Here is a 12,110-nt window from a genome sequence, read left to right on the forward strand (position 1 = left end):
AGCAGAGAGCACTTTGCCTCTCCGAACATACACACTCTCAGTGGAGTGCACGGACTTGAGTCTATATAGGCTACAACAGGCTATAACATGAGATCCTTCCTTTGCATTGCTCATTTACGCTGGCAAAAAATGGCTATACGAATACTTATCCTTTACTTTCCCCCAAAATATGACTTTATTCTTGATTACTTCTATAATTATGATTTGTCTCTGAGAAAAAAATTCTCTTGAAAAGTAAAATTCACTTTTACGTTACAACTTTGTTCTTCAAGGATTAAGAGACTTCATGACAAAGTGTGTTTTTTTCTCAAAAGATGACATCTTTCTTTTGGTTTGTTGTTGAAGAATAGGCCTCCTTTTTTCCCCATAAAAAAGATTGGAGTTGGAAGGATTCCAATTTATGCTGTGAAAAAACCCCTTCTTTGTTACATTATTCTGCCTTTTTTTCCTTTATAAAAAGACAATTGTGTGGGATTCAGACTATTTTTCCATGAATAAAATTACTTATTTTTTGCTTCTTTTTATTGAACCCCCAATCCACAACACAAACACGCAAACATACACACAAAGTGTGTCATCAATTATTAGTTTTCTGTATTAGTATGGCACTCACACAGGATAAATTTTAAAATGAGAATTTGTCGCTTTCCTAAAGAGGCAGCGACAAATACAATATTCTGTGTCTACAGTGAATGTTCATTTTTTTTATATCCACAAGCACAGTTTAAACATATAAAACTTTCACCACATACAAACACACGTCTTTATTTGAACACAATACTAGTGTTATTTTTAAATGCGCCTTTGTGCATGTAGATGTGATTTTATGGGGTGCAGCTCATTTGTAGATTGAAACAAATGTCATTCATCTTCTGTATGTGGGAATGTGGGAAAAATGTTGTATGTTGTATTTTCGTATCCCTCCCTCTAGATTTTACTGTATATGCTCGCGCCCTTAAATTTACAATCTCTCATGTTGTCATTCCTACACTACTTCTCCCCCCAATCCTCAGTGCTCTCAACAACCTGTCCTGTAACGCCACTCCTGGGGCACTTTTATATTTATCGCTTTTGGCCACGTTCCCCGGCAACATAAATAAGCTGAGAGGGAGAGAGAGTGAAACAATGGAGTACTCCGAAATTATGCCAGAATTGTTGTTCCACTTGAAGGCACGGAAAAGACAATGCGCTTCATTTTTATGCGCTATTGCGAGAAAGTCCATATAACGGTTAGTCTAGTTTCTGTTGACATTCCCGACTTCCTTCCTTGTTCTCCGTACTTCATTCTTAAGCAAAGCAGCATCAATTCTAATGAAATGATTAACAATAGTAATAAGATCATGACCTTTCTACATAGGCCTGGGATATTTCAGTACAGACGGGTTCAAGCGAGGCCGTTTATCTACCGTACATCGTTTCCTTTGCACTACGTGGCTGCACAAGACGTGCTGTCCCGCTAGCATCGGGGGGCTGTCTGTCTGATTTTTCTAGGAATTCTCACGGCTAGGTCAACATCCTATCATTGAGACTCCATGCCTGCGCATTATACAGTGCACACTGCGCATGGTTTGTTGGCTGTAGTTTTGACTGGGATACACACATGCGTTGATTTACAAATACATAACTAAATATTTTTTTTAAATAATTGTGGCACACATTTTGCTAGCTGAATACCTCTTGGTCGATACAACATTTAACCTTATCTTTGTAAGGCATAGTGTTTTATTCTGCGCATACTAATTAGATAGCTAATAAAGTATCTGAGCTGCATCTCTACTGCACCTCCAGAGACTGAATGCGCTGACTCTGCACTCTCCCGGCTCGTCAAGGCCCTCTGAATGACAATGATGATGTGGCAGTCAGGTTTGACCTCCAGAAAAAGCATCCTGGCGTTGACCATTGCTTTTGAGAGCCGCGTCCATAAAGATGACAAGGTCGAGGTAGTCCATAAAGTCCAGGGCTAAGATGTGAGTTGATGATCAGAGCACAGACTTACTCATATCTAATCTGTCATGTTAGCCAGAGGACATGGATAAGACCAGCAGTTTATTGAGGCTTTCCTCAGTCGCTGAATTGGCCACCAGTATTTTACGTGGAAGGGCTCCAGTCGACAGCACTGGTTACAGACTGATGCGTAACCATGGTACCAACACACATTGATGCAAAGTGTTGCTGAGGGGTGCTCCGTTTGACTGGCAGCGCTGATGTTTCATAGATTATACAGCATATAATTAACTTAATGTCATAATCATGTATAATGCCTTACTCCGAAGTGTATTTCCTAAGAAAGTAGCACAACTATGTGATTAGATCAAACGTAACAATGGCTGTTTATGTACAGTTTGCATAGTTTCCTTGTTACTGAATGGGTTTCCACCTATTTTTCTAATGCAGGGATTGCAAAATGTGGTCCTCAAAGGCCGGAGTCCTGCAGATTTTAGAGGTTTCCCTACTCAAACTGCAGCTGATTCCAATTAACAGGATCGTTATCAGTCTTATGCGGAGCTTGCTGATGAGCTGACCTTGAATCAGCTGTGTTGAAGAAGGGAAATATCCAAGACCTGCAGGACTCCGGATCTCGCCATCCCTGGTCTAATGACTTTAGGAGCTTAGACTGAAAAGCAGGGCGATGACAGTGTAGTCAAACTGTAAACATCTTCACATTTACTAAGGATAATCCTATCCTTCTTGCTTGGTATCATGATTGACATATGTATGTAGATCACCCAGTGACTTTATAAGCAATGTCAGGCAATGAAAGAGTAGTCAAACTATCAATTATATTTACTTGCCAGGCACTATATGCTACTGTAAACATTAGCAGATTCCGAGGATCATACTTGTTCCTGAGAATGATAATTAACATGCAGATTGCCAATGACTTCATGAAAAGTGACTAAAGAGGCAGCTAATGACTGTACAATCCAACTATAAATTACATTCTATGACATTCTTTCAATGGCATATACTTGCTAGACGATATGTGCTACTGTAAATGAGTCAACGGGTCCTGAGGATAATCCTTGTTGCTTGGTATGATTGTTGACAGTCCAACCATAAATTAAATTTTACTGCAGTGCAAGCATGTTTCCAGGTCCTGTCGGTAAATTTATTTTTGCTGGGTTTAAATGTACATCGCCCAATAACTCCACAAACGGTAACAGTCTAGTTGCCAGGCAGGTGCTACTGGAAAAATTACAGGTCCTGAGGGTATTACTTGCTTTGTGTAATAAGTGACATGAAATTCGCCCAGTGACAGCGATGGCTGTATATGGCTACCCCTGCTTTACAATGGCTGATAAAAGCATACCGAACTAAACCATATTGGTTATTTATTATTACTTATTTTGGTACCCTTAACAACTTTTGCATGTGGAAAAGCAAACAAACTGTGTATTGTTCCAAACTGAACTGTAAGACATTTTTCTGACAGAACAAATAAATCAAGTACTTCCTATTCAATGAAAAGCAGACCCAAGGGCAAAAAGATCTTGAATTATGTCATATATAACAAGCATGTTTCCAATGCACATTTGTATAGAAATTTTCCACACAGTGATCTAGTGCACATTGCTGGTTTTGACATCAGCTATCTCTATGATTTGTTTCTAACAGGTCTTCCCACCCCTTCCTAATGAGGCTGAGATTGCGCACACCAAAAAGCTCTTCCGACGCAAGAGGAACGACCGACGGTAATGACGCATGAAGTCCACACACACTCCTGGGAAGGTTTTAATGCGATGAAGTCAGATGTCAGGCAGCCAATCCTTTGGCCTTAACAGCTCTCGTCTGCCAAACAGCGTCCACTCAGGAATGCAGACTGCAGACAAATAATAAAATAGACACATTTAAGATTTTTTTTTTAAATGTTAAAACATGTTTCATTTTGATTCAGTTCTGTAAGTTTGTGCTGGCACGTCTGCTCTTTTTGTATACACAATGAAATCTGATTTGCGACTTCATTGAAACGAGCTTCTTGAGAGCGGGGGACGGGCCGGTGGGAACATGATTCTTTTGCTGCCTGCCATAATGTCACTGGAAAATTGTTCTTGGGTTGCCAAGCAACCGGGAAAGGGAAAATATTTGTGTTGTATTTTTGGTAAGACAAATGAAATTTAGCTAAGTACCAAATGGACAACGCGCAAAGCACAGCAAATAATTGGCACCGTTCAGAACTATGGTGTTCATGGCAATGTTTTTGTACATCGGCTGAAAAATATAGGAGGAAAATAACAGAAACGTAATATTTACAACCACACTTGTATCCATGTTTTTGTGCGTATGGTGTGCAGCTGCTTCCAAGAACTGTTTGTTTTTATTGTCTTATTTTTTATTAACACATTGACTCATTAGCATAGTCCTAACTGTCAAGACACTTATGTCAGATCTTCTGGCTAAGAATCTTGGCCGAATAAGAGTCAGATCACTCTCTTTTGCAGACTCGTGTCAAAGCATACCAGGCTAATTTATAGTGAAAAAGTACTTAAACAACACAAAACCAAAGCCTTTTCTGCAAGTTTGAGTCAAAATGCAAAATGCGAAACTCCAGAATTCTTACACTTACTGTACGTGTGACAAACTTAAGGGCAAGTACGCAATGTATAGTTTTAAAGTTTTTGTTTAACAATTTATTTTTATGTTTGCATATAATCTAAGATGTTAAAAAGTGAAGTACCAGACGTCTTCAAAGTTTGACAACAATTTTATTGTTGCAGTTAACTTCGTTTGGCACTTGTATGATAATAATAATGATGTTCAATTTTACGGTACTTCTAACATTGCCTTGATGGTAACTAAAGATTTTATGTTGGCGGCCATTTGTTCCTGGCACGGACACTTTCTATTTCCATGATTTCCTCTTCGGAGAAAATGTATTCCAGATCCAAACAAATCAGTTTGACAAGCGTCAACAACAACCTTAGAGGTTTCACTGTGGTGTTTCTTTGCTTCTCGAAGAATCACCCTCTGCAGGTCATTGGAGAGCATGCAAGTGTTAATTACTCCCTCTACATCTTGTGCAGTCTAAAAGAAATGGTGAACAGGCGTTTTGTTAAAATGTATATGATTAAAAATACACACAGGAGCAACCTGTAACAAAGTTAAATAGCAAGCGTACCATAAGGCGCAACACTGTCTAGCAAGAGGAGTGAAGGGAAGGCACTACATGTGTTTCTACTTTAGAAGGCACGTCAAGCAGGGCTGAAATTAGTTGTGATTTACTGGAATGTGCTGCTTGTAGAGAAGGGGCAAGGTATGACTCAATATGCTCCTTTCCCGACTCTTTAAACATATTTCTTTGTTGTGTTGCCTTTGCATATCTGCACTCGTCTTTGCATGATTTTTTTTGTTCTTCCATTGCGAAGATGCATTAAGAAGTTTTCTGTACTTGAAATCACCAATAGGCAGGTGACTGTCTTCAAGATCCTGTAACATATAATAAGCCTCTTTTACACCGAGATGTTGTCAGGTTGCCCCTTCAGATGTATCTGCATGTGCCTTTTACGCACAACCCAGCAAAGGGTGTTGCACCAATTGTTTTGTGCTTTCACACACCATCTCACTATTACAGAATTACATGTCAACAGCCCGATTGTCTAGTGTCACGGATAGGGATGGGCACCGAGTCCCAAGTACTAAACTGGCCCCGGGCCTGAATTATTAAAGATTGGAGTATCGTTAAGCTCCGCCTTTAGCTGTTCTCTTACTAGTCCAGAAGAAATTAGTCAAATTAATTTAGACTTCGTTCTCCATATTTTGTGCATGTGCCTTTCATACAAAACAGCGCCACTGAAAAAAGACAGTCAGTGTAAAAGGGGGCTTTACACACTAGCATCATCCCACCTCTGGATCTGATTCGCCCTCCAAAGGTGACTCCATCCCCCTGTTTTGTGTCCAATTTCTTTATTTCAAACAGTGACGCAGGAGAAAAAAACAGAAAATTGTTGCTTTTTACTAGTGGCATATGAGAAACCTTTACACACAGTTGTATTCCAGTCTGGCTCTGATAAAACCAGCAAGTGGGGAAAATCCCGCTTGGCCTATTCTGTGCCTATGCCAATTATACAGAACAGTGACACAGAGAAAAAAAGCGGAAAAATTTGTCATTTACAGGCAGTGGGAAAGGGGCTTTACACTAGGCGTTGTCTGGCCTCTTTTACAGCTCGGATACTACCCCCAAAGGTGGAAAATTTGACTCCATCCCCCAATTCTGTGTTGGTTCCGTTTACACAAGACAGCGACAGAGAGAGAGAGAGAGAAAATACAGATAATTGCATCCTTTACTGGCTTTTAAGGTGGAGATTTAAAAGTCAACTTAATTCCCCTCCATTCTGTGTCAGTGCTGTTTCATTGAACAGCAACAGAATAAAAGCAGGAAAATTATGCATTTCACAAATCATGTGAAATGGGCTGTAAACATATGCGGCCTTACGGCTCTGATAGTTAGGACAAAGCTATGTTGAGTTTGTACTCCCCATTCTGTGCCTGTGCCATTCATGCAGAATAGTGGCACAGCATAAAAGTGGGAATTAAATGTCTACTTTTACAGGGTGTCTGAAATAGGCTGACAACTTTTATGGTACTTATTCATGTACAGTATCAGAAACTAATTATGATTATCAAATTCATTTATGTTTTGGACAATGTCATCTTGATCATCTCAGCTAAGATCCTCTAACATTGAGGCCGAACCACTACGGCTGAGTTAGGCAATCCTCACACTCCATTAAAGGGCAGTGTGTAGTGGTCAGTTTGAAGCTATGTGTTGTATTATTGACTGTCTGCCTGCAAAGCTCCCGTCGCCCTACTCCATCCACCCAGGCCAATCAATTTGTCTGGGTCAACCAATGGTAACCAATAAAGCAGCAACCCTGATCGATCACCAATATCCCACGGGCATACAGCCATGATTCAATTCATCTCTTCAGTCACCATGGCAACCTTACTTCATCTAGTTCTCTGCATGTTGTTCATATGACATAGTTATCAACCTGTAGTTTTGTTTGTCCTCTCTTTGCCTCCTTGCTTGACTCCTACAAAAAATACTCCTTTTTTTAATTATTCTTCACACTTAATGCACTCCTCATCTATGCATCTCTCCATCCTTCCATTCACCCACACTGTGGCGCACCCCTCCTCTCCTGCTTCTAGAACAGTAGATCACAGCGACCGATTAACCATACTTCTGCCTACCGGCCCTGGGGGGACACGGCACGTCTACGCCAGGTTAGTCTTGGTACAGGGGACACGAAATAATGCCAGTGTCCAGTAAAAAGCACGCATCATCATCTTTTAACATCTCTCTTTTGTTTTTGAATTAAAACATTTGTTGCTTTTCAGATAAATCATTACATTCAAATTTGGCATTGCATGTTTTTCATTGGACAGTGACAACAAATGCTTTTTCATATATCCTGACTGAAACCTTACACTGGAAGACTGATCAAACATTGGTACATTTTCAAAACACAATATTGACGTGCTTTGAAAATGTTAAACCACTATCTTTTACTAGAGACAATTTTGACTGAAAACTGATAAAGACAGTGGAGTTTGTTCATTTGTTTACATGACAATGAGTCTTGAGCCTGAAAACGTGAAATAAGCGTGGAGACAAAAATTGGGAAATTTGGGAAATTATTAGCATGTCTCTGCAAATGCTGAAAATTGTATAATAATAATAAATCTATCATAATCCTTAATTTTGATCGGCATTGTCAGAGTGATCATCATTTAGCATTTTCCGAAGAGGATTTGTTGCTCAGTATACATTTAGTTTAACTTTGACTGAGTTGGTTATCTCTATTATTTATTGCTGAATTTTAAAGGAAAAAAATGTTAGTCTTGTGGATGTTTTTTTAAAGCAATAGCATTTCCATGTTAAAAACAGTAGTAATGTGTAAGAAACTTATTTTTTTCCTTTAGGAAGTAACATACTACATGCCTGACAGGCATATTACAGTTAATGTGAGTAGTTTAGTGTGTAAAAGAAAGATGTTCATAAGACAAACCAACAAGCACAGTTTTGATGGCAAGTATCTGATGGGGATGTTAGGTTTAGCTGGATTACGTAAAAACGACTGAACCGATTTTTATAAAAATATAAAGGTTGGACTTCGGCCAATAAACCAAAGGTCCCGTAAAGTTTGGCTTCAGTTCAGTTCACGCTTGTGGGGGGAAAAAATATTTTGCTATGTTCTCTGTGAATAATGCATACATCTTAATGGGATTCATGCATTCGAGTTTCCAATTTGGTACTGATCCAATTTAGGATTGTTGTGGGGCTTGAAGGAGGTCTTTTTATCTTGATGAGCTGCAGCAAAAAAAAAAAAAAACATCAGTGTAGACAACATCAAACAAGTTAATTATGATGACTACATTGATGCTACAAAACGCATTATGCAGAAAATACTTCTATTTAATTAGTTGATGGCTTCAGAGACAACTGAGTTTACGTGTAGGCGACTTTGAAAGCTCATCAGCGGCCTCAGTTGTTACGTTTTCATCGCGGATTCCCCGTCGGTGATGTGACTGATGGACGGTCGGCGCGAGCAACCCCGCCACCGAGCTCAGCCGTCATTAAATATTATTAACGTTTTATTACCGTCTCATTTTCACCCCCTTGCCTGCGGTGCTTTGGGGAAAGGTTTACGAGATGTGAGCCTCTACTAACAGCTGTCGTAAAGATCAAATTAATCATTAGCGTGTGAGCGAGATACTGTCCTGCTCAACTTTCACGACGTCTCCTATGAGCGGCACGTGGCTCCACGATAGATTCTAATACCTCGACCTCTTTAGTCCCATTAAACACGATTTTGCCATTTCTGTCGGTCAGCATTAAGACTGATTGGGATTAGTCACGTAAAACCCCGGTGGAAATATCGTGGCCTTGAAAAGCGGCTTTGTAGCCGTCTATTCATTGAAGGAGGTGAAGAAAAACACAGCCGCCCTCCACTCAGCTTAACGAACATCAGTCTTAGAAAGATATTGAATATTTGAGGCAGTTGTTTGCTCACCACCAGATGAACTGTCTCCCAACCTCCCCGGGAGAGTGGAGCCGAGGTGCCAGAAAGGACGCACACCCAATGAACGCATACAAAGCGGCCTATAAATATAATGCATTTGCATTTACTTGGGCTGGCGCTTTTATGAAGAGGAGAAATACTTTAAAGTAAGCAAATTTCTGAAACACAAGTCTGTTTGATGTCTGATAAGGAAGTTAAGCTCTCCTTTGAATAGTCACCTCCTTACCTTTTAGACTTTTCGTTCCTTATAGCAGGCTTTTCAGTTAAAAACAGAGTACATAGTGCCCTCGGTTCACGATGGAGTTTTATTCTTTTGGTGGCAGCCGACTGTACATAGTATATTAATTACCATTACCAGATATTGCATTACATTATTCCTCCCCAATCATGGGGGTTTCGTTCCTGACAAATACACAGGTCAACTACTCCTTAGGCATGTTTTTATTATCCCGGAGAGCCACACCCACTTTCTTAAAAGAAAGAAAGTGGGTCTGGATAGCTTGCCATTGACTGCTGTTCGGCCCAGTTCAAAACGAACCGTGCTATCAAATTTGTTTATTTTCTGTGACATATTCTTCGCGAGCAAACATCACTTTTTAGCGGCGAAAGTCCATTTAAAATGGCGCGCGGGAAAGACGATAGTTTGTTTTAGGGTTTGTTTTTTGTTTTAAATGACCAGAAACACATCATAAAAAAACCCAGCAGTTTACGGCACTCGAAGCATTTCAAAAGAAGACGTGTGTCAGGATCAGGGACGCGGGGAGTGAAGCCACCGGCGGCCCCCTTACGTTGCCACTCACAAAGGCCACCTAACTTGAATACAATGCTTTCTCTTTCAAGTTATTTTCTGTCTCTATGGCAAAAATGCCACAGTTAATACTGGAAGAAGCGCTACATGCACATTTCAACGGTAAGAATGCGCAGAATGTCGACTATTTGTTTCGCAACTATGGCAACAACACTACGTCAAAATACATAGGAAGTGGCCAGAAGACGTAATTTCTGCTCTCCGCTTATTGGTTCTTTCCACTGTCTGATTAGGTTGGCCCTGCCTCATAAATGCACTTGATTATGACTTTGTCCAGACTCACTCACTGGTACAGTGAGTCTGGTTACCAGGCAATGTTTTTTACACCTTTTTTTTTTTTTAAGGCTTTAAATACACAAATAATATATATATATATATATATATATTTTAACGGTTTTAACGCATATAAGAGATTGAGAGAAAGCTGCTTTCTGCAACGATTAAAAGCAGAATTGCACAGGATGACATTAGTTTTCAACGAAAGCTAGGCTGGGCAGACAATTTACAGATTTTGTTCTTCGTTCATTATTATCATCATCATCATCTTCTTCTTTTTAAGTAAGTGGTGTGCTACCATCTAAGACCAAGAGTAGAATTTCACCCTAAATAGACGAGATTTAGAACAACATAAGTTATTAAAAACATGTCCCAAAAAAAGTCTGCGAAATAGCACGACTGTGAACCCTTAACTCACATTTTTTTATTAACTGTATAGGTTAGTCTTAAAGAAACACAACAGATTTGTGTTTATTTCAATTAATATGATTCCAAAAGCTTATTTGACAAATTCACCTTTCCACACCCCCATAGAGGCTGGCCAATCACAGCACAGAACAGTGTTCTAATGCAGTTTTTTGTTAAATGATGTATTGGGGGAACCTGCCATATAAACCTCGATAAAGCTACATACAGTATGTGGTTGTCCTCATCGCAGAGTTTAATTTGTCAAAAATCAGTAAACACCTGTTTCTGCTCCACTTTACTTGCATTGTCAATAAAATTTTACACGTGTCAGCCAAGCGGTTAGTTATGTGTGCCTCATAGACAGGAGATTTAGGTTTGAATTTCCTACTCAGTTTACATATTCTTCCTGTGCTTGCTTGGGGTTTCTCCAGGTACTCCGGCTTCCTCCCATATTCCAATAGCAAGTGTTAGTTAGACCCTAAAATTTGTCATGGGTGTGAATGTGAATGTGCTTGTCTATATGTGCTCTCTGATTGGCTGGCGAGCAATCCAGGTGTACCATGCCTCTTGCCCAAAGTCAGGTGGGATAGACTCCAGCACACCAACAACTGAACTATCTAAAAGGGTTGCATAATGCTTAATAAGTCTTTAATTAAGTTAAAATTTTCTGGTTTTCTTTTGCAAGGAATCTAGCTTCTATTCATTTTTTCTTTTTGGTTGCATTTTTCACAAGGTACTAAAAGCTGTGGCCATTTATGTCGAGGCAAAGGGTCAGGCTTTTGTGAGGAATGATGGAACCGACGCGCAGTCATTGATCTTGCAACACCGTCTGTAAAGTTCCACGGCCTTCTGTGTTGTTCATCATCAGTACAGCCTCCCACAGGGGTGCATTATCTCTTTTTAAAAGGCAATTTCAAGCAAGCCTCTTATGTTGAGTATTTGGCTGGCTCAAGTCAGACTGGGACCAACTTTGTTCCTTTTCATTTGAGTTTAACCAAAACGTAAAAATAAAAATGAAAGTAATTTAATATATAATATATAAGTTTTAATTTGCTATTGTTGGAAGTTTTTTTAATATGATTTTTCTATAATGTGGATTGGTCTGGAATGCTTCCCCCTTGATCAACGTTGCTCTATCAGTAATAGCTTTATTTTGATTCCTTACTTTTTGGTTGAACCCAAAAAGCAACAAAGCTGCTCTCAGTCCGACTCGAGACATTCAACTACTCGCTCAACACATTCAACTACTCGCTCAACACAAAATTGGGTTTCTTCAAATTGCCTTAAAGAAAAGAAACACACACTAAAGCAAAACACAGCCTTGTGGGAGGCTATGAAGAGCAACAAGGAAGGCTGTGGAACTTTACAAAGGTTGTTTCGAGATCAATGTCTGGGCCGTTGCTTCTGTCCCACCTCCTTGGCTACTACAAGTACTAACTACTATTGTATTAGTCTTGGCAAAAAGTAAATTCATTAAACTTAACATAGAAAAAATAATTCTCTTTCCGCCAATTAGTGTCAAGCTTCATACCAACACTGTGACTCCAAAAACTGAAATGATGTGATGGTTAACATCAGGATTTTGTGACCTCTCC

The 12,110-nt window shown here is 39.6% G+C and overlaps 1 protein-coding gene across 3 annotated transcripts in view; it reads left to right on the forward strand.

Annotated features, from left to right (window-relative positions):
- Positions 1-12,110, forward strand: part of ctif (CBP80/20-dependent translation initiation factor) — a 46,568-nt gene that overhangs the window by 17,518 nt on the left and 16,940 nt on the right. For 2 of the 3 annotated variants that reach the window (XM_086097242.1, XM_086097240.1), the window contains exons 8-9: positions 3,616-3,692; positions 7,150-7,224. In XM_086097242.1, the coding sequence (XP_085953368.1) occupies positions 3,616-3,692; positions 7,150-7,224 (152 nt within the window). The remainder of the gene's footprint in view (positions 1-3,615; positions 3,693-7,149; positions 7,225-12,110) is intronic. The other variant, XM_086097241.1, reaches the window with a different exon arrangement.

The sequence above is a fragment of the Leptonotus elevatus genome, chromosome 15 (assembly GCF_054856555.1).
Source record: "Leptonotus elevatus isolate MCC_2025b chromosome 15, RoL_Lele_1.0, whole genome shotgun sequence".
NCBI lineage: Eukaryota > Metazoa > Chordata > Actinopteri > Syngnathiformes > Syngnathidae > Leptonotus > Leptonotus elevatus.